This window comes from Aphelocoma coerulescens, chromosome 9 (genome assembly GCF_041296385.1).
Source record: "Aphelocoma coerulescens isolate FSJ_1873_10779 chromosome 9, UR_Acoe_1.0, whole genome shotgun sequence".
Taxonomy (NCBI): Eukaryota; Metazoa; Chordata; class Aves; order Passeriformes; family Corvidae; genus Aphelocoma; species Aphelocoma coerulescens.
Window position 1 is genome coordinate 19567111 of NC_091023.1, and position 13438 is coordinate 19580548.

At 39.0% G+C, this 13438-nt stretch overlaps 1 protein-coding gene across 2 annotated transcripts in view; it reads right to left on the reverse strand.

Moving 5' to 3' along the window:
* Window positions 1-1076: 1076 nt before the first annotated feature.
* FXR1 (FMR1 autosomal homolog 1) overlaps window positions 1077-13438 on the reverse strand; it is a 33517-nt gene continuing 21155 nt past the window's right edge. Inside the window, exons 9-17 of one of the 2 annotated variants that reach the window (XM_069024162.1) lie at window positions 12883-12961; window positions 10585-10694; window positions 9848-9934; window positions 8911-9118; window positions 7158-7361; window positions 6277-6477; window positions 5453-5533; window positions 2971-3062; window positions 1077-2095 (exon numbers count right to left, since the gene is read on the reverse strand). In XM_069024162.1, the coding sequence (XP_068880263.1) occupies window positions 1925-2095; window positions 2971-3062; window positions 5453-5533; window positions 6277-6477; window positions 7158-7361; window positions 8911-9118; window positions 9848-9934; window positions 10585-10694; window positions 12883-12961 (1233 nt within the window). In that variant the 3' untranslated portion in view covers window positions 1077-1924. The remainder of the gene's footprint in view (window positions 2096-2970; window positions 3063-5452; window positions 5534-6276; window positions 6478-7157; window positions 7362-8910; window positions 9119-9847; window positions 9935-10584; window positions 10695-12882; window positions 12962-13438) is intronic. The other variant, XM_069024163.1, reaches the window with a different exon arrangement.

A 13438-nucleotide genomic window follows, 5' to 3' on the forward strand; every position in this document is an offset into this window, starting at 1 on the left:
TGTGGTAAAACACTGCACAGCACCTGTGGGAGTTAATGTCCACCTGGTCATAAACATAGTGGGGTTGAGAGCTTTCACTCCCAGAATCTGGACTTGGAAGTGCTGCTGGAAGCATCTCATCTTGTGATGCCTGCTGTGCCCCAGCAGTGCTGTGGATGAGTTCTGGGCTGTTGAGGAAACATTACAACAGTAGGGATGAGTTTGTTCTGTGCCTTCAGGAGGATCAAATAGGGAGCATTTACAACCTCCCCCGAAGGGCAGTAATTTTGCTCAGCTACAGAATGTAAAGCAGGGTGAAGGACAGCTGGAATACCACCATGCACAGTTCTCTAGTCTGCACATGCCAAGCCAGATGCAGTGTTTCTGTACTTAAGTATTTCCCAGCCAAATACTACTGACTTATTAAACATAGCTCTGTTTTTTTCCCTTCCCTGTTTAATTTTCTCCACTCCTGTGCCTGCCCCATCAGCTGAGACACTTGTGCACACTTCAGCTACAACGTTTAACTGTGTTCTGCAGAGGGAACGTTGTTGCTGAGTGTCCAGCACTGAAGTCCTACAACAAAGTGCACACACAGGTCCCTGCCTGGGCCATCTCTGCTGCAGCTCTAGCAGGTAGAGCAGCTGGTTTAGAACTCTTGGTTTTGTCCGTCCTTCTGACAAAATCAGGCAAGACAAATTCAAGTCAGTACAACATCAATGCTACCTTTTGCTGTGATTTCTTACACCTTCTTGCTACCCAGATGTTTCTCCACACCTGTTTTGTGCTTCCTTGCTCTGGCTCGTGGCATGGGATGGGTGTGTGTGTTGTACTTATCAAAAACTACATCTGCATTAATTCCTATATATGTTAGTCATGTTATGCAATTCTCCAAGATAAGGAGTCTGGTTTTAGACTCGTTAACTGATGTTTGACATCATCACCTTAATAAAAGGAAGATCAGCACATTAGAAACTCTTATGAAAAAGAGTTAAGAGGTTCAAGCTGCCTAACAGGTAAGTTTCCATTGTTAGTTAACAGCTTGAAAACCTTGCAGTCAATAGTAATTTAAATTTCTGATAGAAACAGTCAACAGATGGAAGATCAAAGTTTATTTTCTTTTACTACCAGCATACAAAAAAAACATATTGCACATCAAACAACCAAAACAAAAATAAAAATACTCTACTAAGGACTAACATATGTAGTTTATACAGAATAAACTTTCTGGAAATTGATCTTTTCAGTAGTTCAGGTTATGTCTTAATGGACATGACTAATTCAGCTTAGTGTTAACTAAAGCTATGTTTGATTTTTAAATACTGTACAGTTTAATAAATAAACCAAACAAAGCCTCAATGTAGAACAGTCACTGCCAATGTCACCCAGTATCCCTGCAGATTATGAGAATTTAACAAATGTATTCCAGTGGTCTGCAGATTTTTCCTCTACATACAGCATTTAAAAAACATGTATTAAAACAGACCAGTTTCCAGACTAAACTAATGGAGAAATTACATTTCAGTGCAAAATATTTTAGACTGCATTTCTTTCTAGTATTCCTCAGGTGAAGAAGTGGTTGCATATTATTAAAAATGTAACAAAAGCAGCTAATGCTTTCATAAAGAGTATTATGTTAGGGATCCCCCTCACATCTTTGCCGTATTTTGAAAACAAAATAACATTTCCTATAGCCAGCAATTTTGTTTATTTAAATGTTACATATACTATCTCAAGGCACATCTGATGATATATTTATAACACAGTAGGTGTCAAAGTATGTTTAACATATGATTTCTCCAGGATCCCTCCCCTTTCTGTATTCCAAAATGGAGGAACTGAAAGTGCGGTGTCAAGACTGGCGATCCATATTCTATCTTTGGCAAGCTTATACAAGCACTATTTTAAATGTAATGTAAAAGAACTGTAAACTAGGAACTTCAGTTTATGAAACACCATTCAGCACTGCTTCTTCCTGATTATTTCCATCCTCCTGAACAGTGACTTTCTTTTCATCAGGGCTGTGCTGTAGTTTAGAAGGCTCATCCCCAGAGGTGGTGGCAGGACCATTCACTGCCTTTTCAGAAGGGCTGTTTTCATCAATCGCATCTTTTGCCTTGCAAAAACAACAACAGGAGAATATTAAAAATTCCAAAACAAGACAGAGTGTCATCTCAATTTCCCTCTGGATCACACAGCAGCTTTTCAAGAGGAAACCTCTTGTCTGTCTGTGCTTGTATCCTGTCATTTAGAGCATCTGATCACTTACCTTGTCGTTTATGGGGTACTTCTTTATCAGCCACTTTAAGGAAATCATGCCAGCATAACCCCCAGGAGTGCACACCCCCAGCACACCCAGATGCTTATTTATTTCTATTTGTCTAAGCCCATGAAGGAGTTCACTGAAAAACAGCTTTACACCCTTTCTGAAGTCTATAGCAAGATGACATTTTGTTAATGGATCTTTCTTGCTTTGCTGAACTTGGAGACAACTTGTGGCAATATACTGCCTCTATAGAAGAAATTCTGCTTTATTCAGTTCTGATTATTTTTCAGGATAATGTAATGCCACTCTGATCCTTTAAGAAGAAAGGATCAAAAACATACAATCTTTGTACAATTAATTCCTTCTAAAATAGTTTGTACAAGTCACTAAAAATACCACATAGTATCCTCTATCTGTAACATGTTTTAAGGGTTAATTCTCAAGACCTACCATGGGCAATTTTCCCATTTTATTACATAGTGCAACGTTACTAAGTTTAGTATTTTAAAATGTGTACAGACTTAAATTTGATTCCTAAAATCTGCAACAACAGTCATTGTCAGTTCTGTTTACTCTGGGCCCTTTTTGCTTTTAATGATTTATTCTTAAACTCAAATGCACTTGTAGTCAAATGAGGCAAGCTAATTGAAGCCTTCCCTTCATTCCTTTACTGTTCTGCTGCAAGGGAGGAGGAAAAAAGGAAATGCACATTAAAAAAATCTTACCGTTTCTTTCTTGGTTTTGGCTACTGTCTCCTTTGGAGGGTTTCTCTGTCTACTTTGAGATTCAGCTCGTGATATATAATCAGCTACTGTTACTGTTCAAGGAAAAAAATCACAGTGATGCTCACATCAGCAGTCAATTCAGCATGAACCTTCATGTCTTTTCTGCACAAGTTATGCTCTAACTGGGAGACATCTCACAAAAGGCCTTCACACTTACAGGTTATCAACCACACAGCAAGGATCAATTTGTTACTGTTGTTAAAAATAATTTGCACTAAAATCGGTGGTAACAATGATCTGAAAGTGGACTCTTAATTAAACAAATTTTGGTCCAATTGCAAATTTTATTGGAGAAGAGCTTTCTGTACTAGGTTTGAAGAGCTTTGGCTGCAGGCTCTTTGAACTATAGGCTGTGTGTGTCACTGGGGGTTTTATTAGCTTGAGTAGTGCAGAATTTGATACTAATGAAATGAAATGAAGTGAAATGAAGGCAGTTAAACAGTGCCCAGAACTGGGGCAGGTCGGAGCCCAGTATCACTTAGGATGATGTAGCATCAAATCTTTGTTACGCCATGAAGTGACTGGCAAGGGAACTTGTCCTCCTTGAGGTACTGTGAGTGCCACCAGCCCTGTGCCACCAGCACTGTGCCACCAGCACTGTGCCCTGCCTCGGGTGTGGCTGTTGTGGGGTGTGTGGACACAGCAGGGCTGCCGGAGCCAGCCCAGCTCAGGGGCAGCATGGCCGTGTCTGTGCCAGTACAGCTGATCTCACAGGGGCTGGCCAGGGCTTCTCTGACCTCTCCTTGCCACCTCAGCACATTTCTGTAGCCTGGTGTTGTGTGATCCTGCCCTCCTGTAACCACACCAAGACTCAGTTCTATCTTTAGAATATGGAGTACTGCAACTTTAAATATACACTTGTATCTCTGACAAGCAACAGCACATTAGGGTTGGCAAGCATTACCTATTGAGCTGTACAGTCATTTATATTTAGTGTATCAGGTATTTAGGTGAGCTCTTTGTCTGGATTTAGGAATGACCGTGCATGAAATCCAAATCAGACTGGCAACTACAAGAGATGAATTGTTCTGTTACAGTAATTGGATTTCTTACAACTGGGCCCTTCCAGAAGGGCAAGGGAGTTTCTGTGCAAGTACGTTATCTTTAAAGTGAGGTTCTGTACCCAACTCCTCTAATACTGGCAAACAGGAAGCACGTTTCATGCACACAGTGCATTCTTAATATTCCTCTGTGTATAAGGAACCCTAATATACAGCAACGTAAATCAAATGATACAACTAAATGACTGAAGTACAGTGGTTGGCACTGGGGAGAAAGAAGGGGAGAGTTCCTTCTGTCTTAATTTCACTCACACTTAATAGGTATTGATGAAGACTTTAAATTATTACAGCATTTTAACAAAGATGCCAGAGAAATCTTGTTTGGGAAATCTTGTTATGTTCTTAGAATACTTCAGATTTAAAAGAATTCGCATGATTTTCTAGGAATGACTAACATTTCTTTATGCTGCTGACTGAAATTAGTTTCTTAGAAGCTGAAATTCTGACCCTTTACAAATCTGTATCACTGCTACAAAACTGGAATGTTGAGAAGAAACGTGTGTTTGAGGTTTTTTAGGAGGGTGGGGTGTTTGATTTTTTTCCTTCCCCCAAGTTTTAGTTAGCATAATAAAACAACTTTTTTCTTCTTAACCAAATGTTGTATGAGCACCACAGATACAAGGAAGACAAATATGGGTGAAATTTTGAACCTGTCAATCCAGAAGACCTTCTGTTACTGCCCTGTGCTGTGTATGTACAAGCATTTTCTAAACAGGGCATTGTATTGATAATTAGCCAGTTCACCTTTAACATTTCAAGTGTTAGTACACACAAAAGAAATGCAACAAGCCACAACAACAAAAAATTGGAAACATGCAATTTCACTTAAATTCCTCCTCCTTCCCACCCTCAATTTGCAGATGACTTAAACTATTCCCAACAGCCAAGGACTGAGAGCAGCAGTGTGATGCAGGTGTGGGGCTGGCAAACCCCACGTGAGTTCCCTCACTGAGTTCTGCCAGGACCCACACCCTGCCGCTCCAACACTGCTGCTCAGCCAGTGCTGAAAAGGTTGTGTCCCAGTCAGTGCAAGCGCACAGATGCAGTGAGTGCAGACCATGAACCTTCATGTTTGTCGTGATCCTGGACCACAGAACTCAACAGCACTTTGGCCATTGACTTCAGTGAGAACTGGATCAGAAGCGTAACTCGTATGTCCAAGCAAAAAGTTAGACATCAATTAGTTTCATTAGACAGATTTTAGAAGTTTTCCTAGTAGAAGAAATATCTTTCATCTTTGTCTAGTAGTCTTATTAGTTATTGAGTAACCTTTTGATATTATGCAGCTCTATGTAAAACAGCAGACACAACATTCTCTCATGCTTTTGACCTGAGATTACCCACAGCTCCACTCGAATTACCTGGCTGTCTATCTTCTGCCTGACCCCTGAAGCGACGCCTGCGGCTACGATTGCGTCGCTGGGGTTTTTTGTCACTATCATCTGCAATTGCAAAGTTTATAATGAACTATTTCTGATCATAAAATAAATAAATTCTTCAGCAGTTTCAGCATGGGGCATTTAAAATTGCTTCTGTTAAAGACAGAGACTAAGACAGAAAAGCTAAAAGAAAATTTTATACTGAAAGCATACACAGTAACACAAAAGCTAGATTTTACTTTTTGTTCTTGGTTCATTAAAACATTTAGGCACGTGCTTAATGACCTCAGATTTCATTTATTAAGTAACCATATGTCAAATTTTAGCAACATAACCCAGATTTTGTTTTTCTACATTAAGCAACAGATTGTATTCTTGTCCCTGTGAGTATCGAGAGAATTTACTGAGGGAAAGTTCTTAAGTAGAAGCTCGGTAGAGACAAATTAACAGCTACTTAAGGAGCTTTCCCATACCGAGACTGAGGTTACCAAGGACAAAACAGAATGTGTATCTGACAGTACTGTTTCTATCAAAGCAGCAGTACCAATGGGAAACAACAAGTCAAGTCTTTGGTGTCTCCATCAGACAGTTTTTACAAAAAAGGCACATGAAAAAGCTAGTGGAGCTCAGTAAACAGAAGATTCCATGGCACAGCCATGGAGGGAGTCTTTCTTTAATCAGACAGCAACCTTGAACAGAACAACGATTCATCACTTACAAAAACAAACAAGGGCTTCACTACACTTACAGGGACAACACATTTTTTTCTTAGCTTGTCTGGGACTACCATCCAACCATTTACATACCTAAACCATTCTCATTAACAGAAGCTGTATCAGACTCTGTCATTCCATCCATAAGAACAGCATCTTCATCAGTCCTTCGCCGGCGTGACCTCCTGCGGCGGTTGCTGCTGTGGTGGGACTCGCTGGCGTCGGTGTCCACGGTCTGGTCTGACTCCGTGTTATCCAGCAAGCTGTAAGGGTTGCTGTCCGGGTCTTTAAGCACTAAACAAACAGAAAGTGTCCATCTAAGATACTGTAGCGATGTGTAACTTCATTTCCAAGGCTGACTTACAGATGTGTCCCAAAGTTTCCAACTACAAATCAACCTTAAGCCAAGGTGTAACACACAGAGCTTTCATCTCAGACTGGATCCTCTGACTCTAACCTAACAGTAACAATTCTGGGGCACCACCACAGGCACTTGCACTGTTTCACCACAAACACTTCCAAGATGACACTTAAGAGACCTTTTACTCAAAACTGCTAAATACATAAAACACACCTTTCACTCTGTGGTTGTGTGGTACTTCTGACACTGTTACAGTGTTAATGTTAGCACAGATTCTGAAAAAACCCAACTCCCAATCAATGATTTCTTCTTTCATCCTGGATCTAAACGTAAGCGTTACTCAGAAGGCAGCCATAGGCAACATGCCTAAGATTTACCAACTTTGCTAATAACATTGTGTGTGAGCCATAGAGGAAGGAAATTAAGATCACTGTGAACAGAAATAAACAAAAATCTAAAACACGCTGTATGACACAACTATCACACAACTGCACTGAAATCCCAGGGTATTAAGATCATAATGTAAGAACAGAGTATTTTAAAAAAGTAAGAGGTTATACAGAAAATTGCCAGGAAGACAATCTCAATTCAAAATCCATTTGGAATACAGTACCAGAGCTAATGGATGACTTTCCACCACGAGGTCCCCCACGGCCACGACCTCCAGACACGCTACGTCCTCGTCCCCCGGGACGTCGTCTGTTGTCTCGTTGGTGCCTGCTCTCCCTGTCATCTTCTCCTGCCAAGGACCAGTCACTAAGTTCATCTTTTCTCTCAGATTCTGTTTCAGAGGGATTAGAGAGCTCAGAGTTTGTACCTTGTATGAGAAGGAAAAGAAAATTGGAAATTAGTATCAATTTGGGGATTATATTCTGGTTTCATATCCTCACCAAAGTATTCCAGCCAGCATTGCTGGTTATAGATGTATGTTATTAAAAAAAAAAAAAGCATTAAATATATATAAATATTAATACACATACAAGTATATAATCATAGATGTATTTTAATATTTATATATACACCCATATATAAGAATATATACATACATAAAATATAGAGCAGAAGTTAAGATTCTCAATCTAAGTTTGTTTGTACTAACATGTAAAATAAAGGCTGAAAGATTACCAAATCTGTAATTTCTGTACACAGATAAACCAAGGATTAAGCAGTGTTTCCTCTCTTTGTCTACACACTGCAGGCATTTGGTGCAGTTTCTAGGCAACTTCTCTAAAATTCCCAAGGACAACTTTGCCACCTTATAGCCAATGGCTGTTGCTAAGCAACCCCTTCTGGATGCTGTAATGCTGCTTGAACAATTTCACTGTTTATATATAAACAGCATCTGTAATGCCCAGCCATCTCTGAGTAGCCAAACCCACACAGCTTTTTGCTACCTGAAAAACCAACACCTATTATTCATTTTAGGTATCCAGGAACTCCCCCTACTAAACCAGTCTGAAGTTTTAGACACATATGGCTCCAATGTGATTCTTGCCATTTTGGGAGGAAAAAAAGATTTAAGTTTTCCAAATCAGAGTGTGTATATATAAGCCAAGTGAACAAGTTTTCTTACAGTTAGTCAGTTCATTGGGAAATAATAAGAAGTGAAGTTATAAACATCATCATCAGAATCAACACAACTAACACATGGCATGATCCAGGAAGCTATAGCCAGGGACAGACTGTAAAACCCAAAAAGGGTCTGATTTTTTAACAGAAATGAGCTACAGGTAGATATCCAGAGTAATTTACTGTACTGAAAAAAACCCATTGTCCTTCTTTGTGAAGCATGTTTATATTGAAATGCAGTGTCACCATTTGGACAAGCTGGGGATGTGCACACCTGTTAGGAAATGAACTGTGCTTTTTAATTGAGAAATGCATCACAATACCTCACTACACCTTAAAACAAATCCAATGAATTCCTGACCAAATTAAAAAACTCATGGGATTTTGTGCTGTCTCCATGTTAAATCATTTTGGTTTACTTTTCAGAAATATGCTGCTAAGATGGCCATGATCACAGACAAGCATTTTTTCTCCTTCTCAAACAAAATAGATAATGCTAATTTCAGATTTTTTTTTTGTGTCTCCTGAAAAGCAACTCTATTTCCCTTCCCAACTTTTATGATGTTATCTAACAACGCTCAAGGACAAGATGTTCCCAAGTTTGGTTTGTTAATTTTTTCAGTTTTAAACTTAACTTCAAGACTGCAAATCTAACGGGGTGTTTTGAGTTATGTACAAAATCAAATGGCAATTCTGAATTTCCAACCCTATCTTCACTCAAGTCTGATGAACACAAAGAAATCCAGAGACGGTTTTGGGGTCAAAGGTATCCCGAGGCCTCGCTCAAGGGCACTCACCGTAACCAGACGTGTAATTGGGGCCCCTGCGGCCTCTGCCCCGCCCGCTGTAGGACCTGGAGCCTTGCACTGAGGAGAGGGTGCTCTCATCAGTGGTGTAACCCTTCTCCTTCTCAGGAACTCGAGTAGAGGAAGGCCTGAAGCCCATCCCAATCTGGCGCAGTTGTTCATCGATTTGGAGCCTTTCCAGTCTTAGTTGTTCTACCTCCTACATAAAATGAAACAAAAAACATTGAAATAACTGCTGACAAACGTCCCTCAAAAAACACCATCACCCACCCAGTCATCTTGAAAATAATCATTCCTGTAGGAGAGTTACCACCACCTGAAAGGTGACTACAAATAACAAAATTCAAGATGAACTATCTCTGAGTTTTGGAAGAGATCTAAAAACTTTCTCTTTCACCATTACACAGATGACTTTTCTTTAAGACTACTTAATTACAATTCATAAAATTTTTTCCAGTAAAATTTAGGAAAAAAAAAAAAAAAACCAAACTGACAAGGGAACACAATTCAAACTCATTATCTTCGTTAACATCACAATGCAAAACCAACCTAAACAGATAATTGTTCTAATACTACACTGTGTTGTGTTACTATTAGAAATTCCATCCTACCCCAACAGAGCATTAACCTGAGAACAGCAGAACATGAACACAGAGAAAAAATTGTGTTAGTTCCCAAATGCCCCTTGAACCACTGTTCTTTGCAGTCTTGGTTCTTTCTACCCCAACAGCACTAAGTAACCATGACAAGGTATTTACAGGCTCACGATACCCATGGGCAAGGAGTGGGCTCAAGGCACCAAGCTTTAAATCGTGATATACTGAGGAACAGTTTAACAACTGCAAATCCCACCAAAGCATTTGCTCAAAAATTCCCTTACTTCAACCCAAGTTTCCTCTACAGATTGTCCCTCTCTAAATACACTCACCTTTAGATATGCAATGTGATATTCCAACAGAACTTGGACATTCCCAATGCTTTCTTTAGTACCAACAAATACAAACGGTACCATTCCCTACGGAAACAAAGCATCAAAGCTTTTTATCAGGAAGAACATTATCATCAAAACAATGCTTTCTTTTCAAATTATATAAAGAGATCTGTTTTAAATTACAAAAGTGAGCTGAACAAAGGCAGTAACTAAGCCTTGGACTGCAAAGACACACTAGAAATAGGTCAGGCTGGTGTGACAGTGGGGGCTTCAGACTGTCCAGCTTTCCCAACAATCTATTCTGGAGATGAGGTAACCTGACATCCCATGTTCACATTCCCCCATGCAACACGTGCTCTGTGTGTTTATCACAGCAGGTGTGTAGAAGTATCCACAGTTTACCAGGAAGTGCCCACTGGTTCATTAAACCAACTTTACAAGACTCAGCACCTTTACAAGATTTTACCATTTGTTCTTATCTATTTAAAATATGTGGATACTTTTAACACTATAAATCCCAAATTAGTTATGTACCCAAAGTACATATAGGAGAAAGAGTAGGAAAAAAAAAACCCTCTTACATCAGCAGCAAAAACCTTCCTTTAATGACCTCATATAAAATCTACTGCAAGATACCCACTTAAAACTAATGCTCTCTATATCCACAGATTGTGAAATAAAAATGGGTTTGAGAATAAAAACCCAGTCACAGCAGGAAAGAATAAAGTACTTACATCTTCACGGGGCAGCTTATTTTCATTGTCTCCTTCAATTCTCACCCTGACGACTCCAGACTTGTCTACAATCTCCTGAATCACTTTTCCATTTTTTCCAATAACTTTTCCTTCAGAGGGCAAGAATGGTTAATTTTGCACCAGTGTGCATAGTATTTTAACATGTTTATTGATATTTTATATATAAACCCCCCAGACGATGTCAGAGAAAACTTCCAAAATTAAATTCTCTCTCTATATGCAGAATGACAAGCAGTGACGAAGATCACCACTGCACACAAACTTCTAACAGAACCAAACCAAGAGTAAAAAGGCACAAGAGTTTTGCAAATTCTTATTTTAAATTTATGTATCAAAATTATTTGGACCCCCTGACTCCACATGTGCCCTCATTCAATCTTTCCTGACATTTTAATAGGCTTATACATTTTTTGAAGCCTCTTAAAAAATTTTGGCTTTACAACAGACTTGTGTACGACCAGTGATTTTCATATTACCTTTAAAATACCTATTTTGAGATCATGCATGGGATCTAAACCAAAAGGTCCTTCAGAACTTGTATGATTAAATCTCAAAAAAAGAAAAAGAGGTGACTCCTTGGGTCCCTTACTACAAGACTTTAGCTCTCAGGCTAAAGTTCTGTGAAAACATTTCTTCATCCCAGCTAAATATAAGGCACTTAAAAACATTTATGCTTAAATTAGGAGCAAAGGAAGGCAGAACAACTTTAAAAAATGGTAAAAGCCAGAACTGTGTAACAGAATACTCCATAAGGAATGTTCTTTTCAGCAAGTATCAACATGACACAAAGTAACATGCAAGATATATTACAAATTTGTTTTCCTTCCTCAAAAGCTCTAACAGCTCAGCAGCTTTGGGTTTTTATCTCTCTGTATTGGAGTCACCGATGAGCACTGAACTTCCTTTAAGCTGGATGTCTCCATTAAGTGTAGCTAAATATCTGTCTGCTTACCTGGGTGCTCACAGGTGATGTAGGCAGGACATTTGCCTTCATCAGAAACTGGCATTGTAATTGTTTAACAGCAGCATTTTCAGTTAAACACACTGCTGTGACTTGTGCCCTGATTCTTACGTGGGATATATTTGCATTAATGCATGCTCTCCAAAAGCTCCCCAAAACTCAACTTGTAGAACATAAGGTTTAGTAAAATTCCCTGGAATAATTAGATTTACTGAACAAGATTGCAGAAAAAAAATTGTTCACATATAAACTAGTGATTAACTTGTTGCATGTTAAAATGAGCTTTAACATTACATAGATGAGAAAACCAGTAAGTTGCATCAGATACACAATTTGCACAAGTCCTATTAAAAAAAAAAAAACAAACCCCAAATGAACAAATGAAACCTCCCCATACCTTAATCTGGTCAACTTCTAACACCATGGAAGCCTAAGTTTTAGGAGTTTGCACATTAATTATTTATGTTATTTACAATATGCAAGCTCCAAGCACCAAACCACAGAGGTTAAAGCTCAGGTTTCAATTTCCCCTCTGTATAATCCAAGCTGTTCAATCAGGTACAACACCTGCAGCTTACTGCCTCCATGCCCACACTGCCCACAGGCTGGGCATGGGGAGCAGGGAGCTGCCAGACTTGAGTAAAAGCAGGATAAAGGAAGTAGAATGAGGAAAGAGGAAAAATGTCCCCTGGGAAAGCCAGACTAGAAGACATTTGTGTCTTGAAGTGGAACAAAATTAACCTCACACCTTTAGGTGGCTTTCAATACAGAACCTAGCAGACTATGCTACACCTTCATAAAGCTGCAACATGGAAAAATGTCTGTTTTGAGACTGAGGCTGAGACCTATGAGCACTGTTAATTTATCCAGGAGCTCACCAGCATCCAACCACCACCTCTGACAAACCTCAACCCAGGAGGGAGCAGTAACAGGAGAACTGTCTTGTGTCACTCTTGCAACTCAGCTGGAGTATTTCCAGATTAAACTTTGGAACTTAAGTTTCTGCACTTTTAAGCAGTCAATTTAGTAAGGTGTATTTTTTCACTACAATCTGAACTTCAAATATTATCATTAAATTAGGTGGTACAAGTCTGTAATCGAGTCAATTTAAGTGTTAAAATCCTGACAAAGTATTATGCAGCAACAATATATCCAATTTCATAATAATTCTCTGATACATGTAGTTTTAAAAGATTAATCACTTTCTACTTAAATGGAGAAATCAAATGCTGTACTGGCATCTATATCCTCTTTGCAAAGTTATGCTGATTAGGCTCCATTTCCCCAACTTTTCATGTTTTAGCAGTATTACATACCAACAAGATTTCTGGGAACTTGAATAAAATCCTCCACAAATTCCAAGTAACTTCTGGCCTTTTTTACTGCCTCAGCAGTCTGGAAATGAATTTAAAAAAATGGAATTTATTTGTGAATATAGCATGTTAAAAACAAAACCTTGTAGCAACAGCTGCAAGTCTTCCAAACAATCTTATTTTCAGAAAGAGAAGAATAGAGACAAGATTAATCTAGTTTTAAACTAAATCATAAAGGAATAATTGAGTGAAATGCCCAGAGACAAAATTCAGTAGTAAAGCAAAGCATCAGTAATGAATAAACTATTTTTTTAATGTTATTTCAAGACATTTTGAGACATCAGAATGGATGCCCCATCCCTGGAAGTGTTCGAAGGCCAGGTTGGATGGGGCTTTGAGCAAACACTGCAACTGATATTACAGCCAGGGCACTCTCTTTCCAGAATGCTGGTTTCTGGCCACAGTTCATCTACAGTGCTCTCCAAGATAGGACAGTGGTTCTGGTTACGGGGGAGAACTCCTGTGAATGCTCTCTTACAGCTTTATTATTAAATGATGG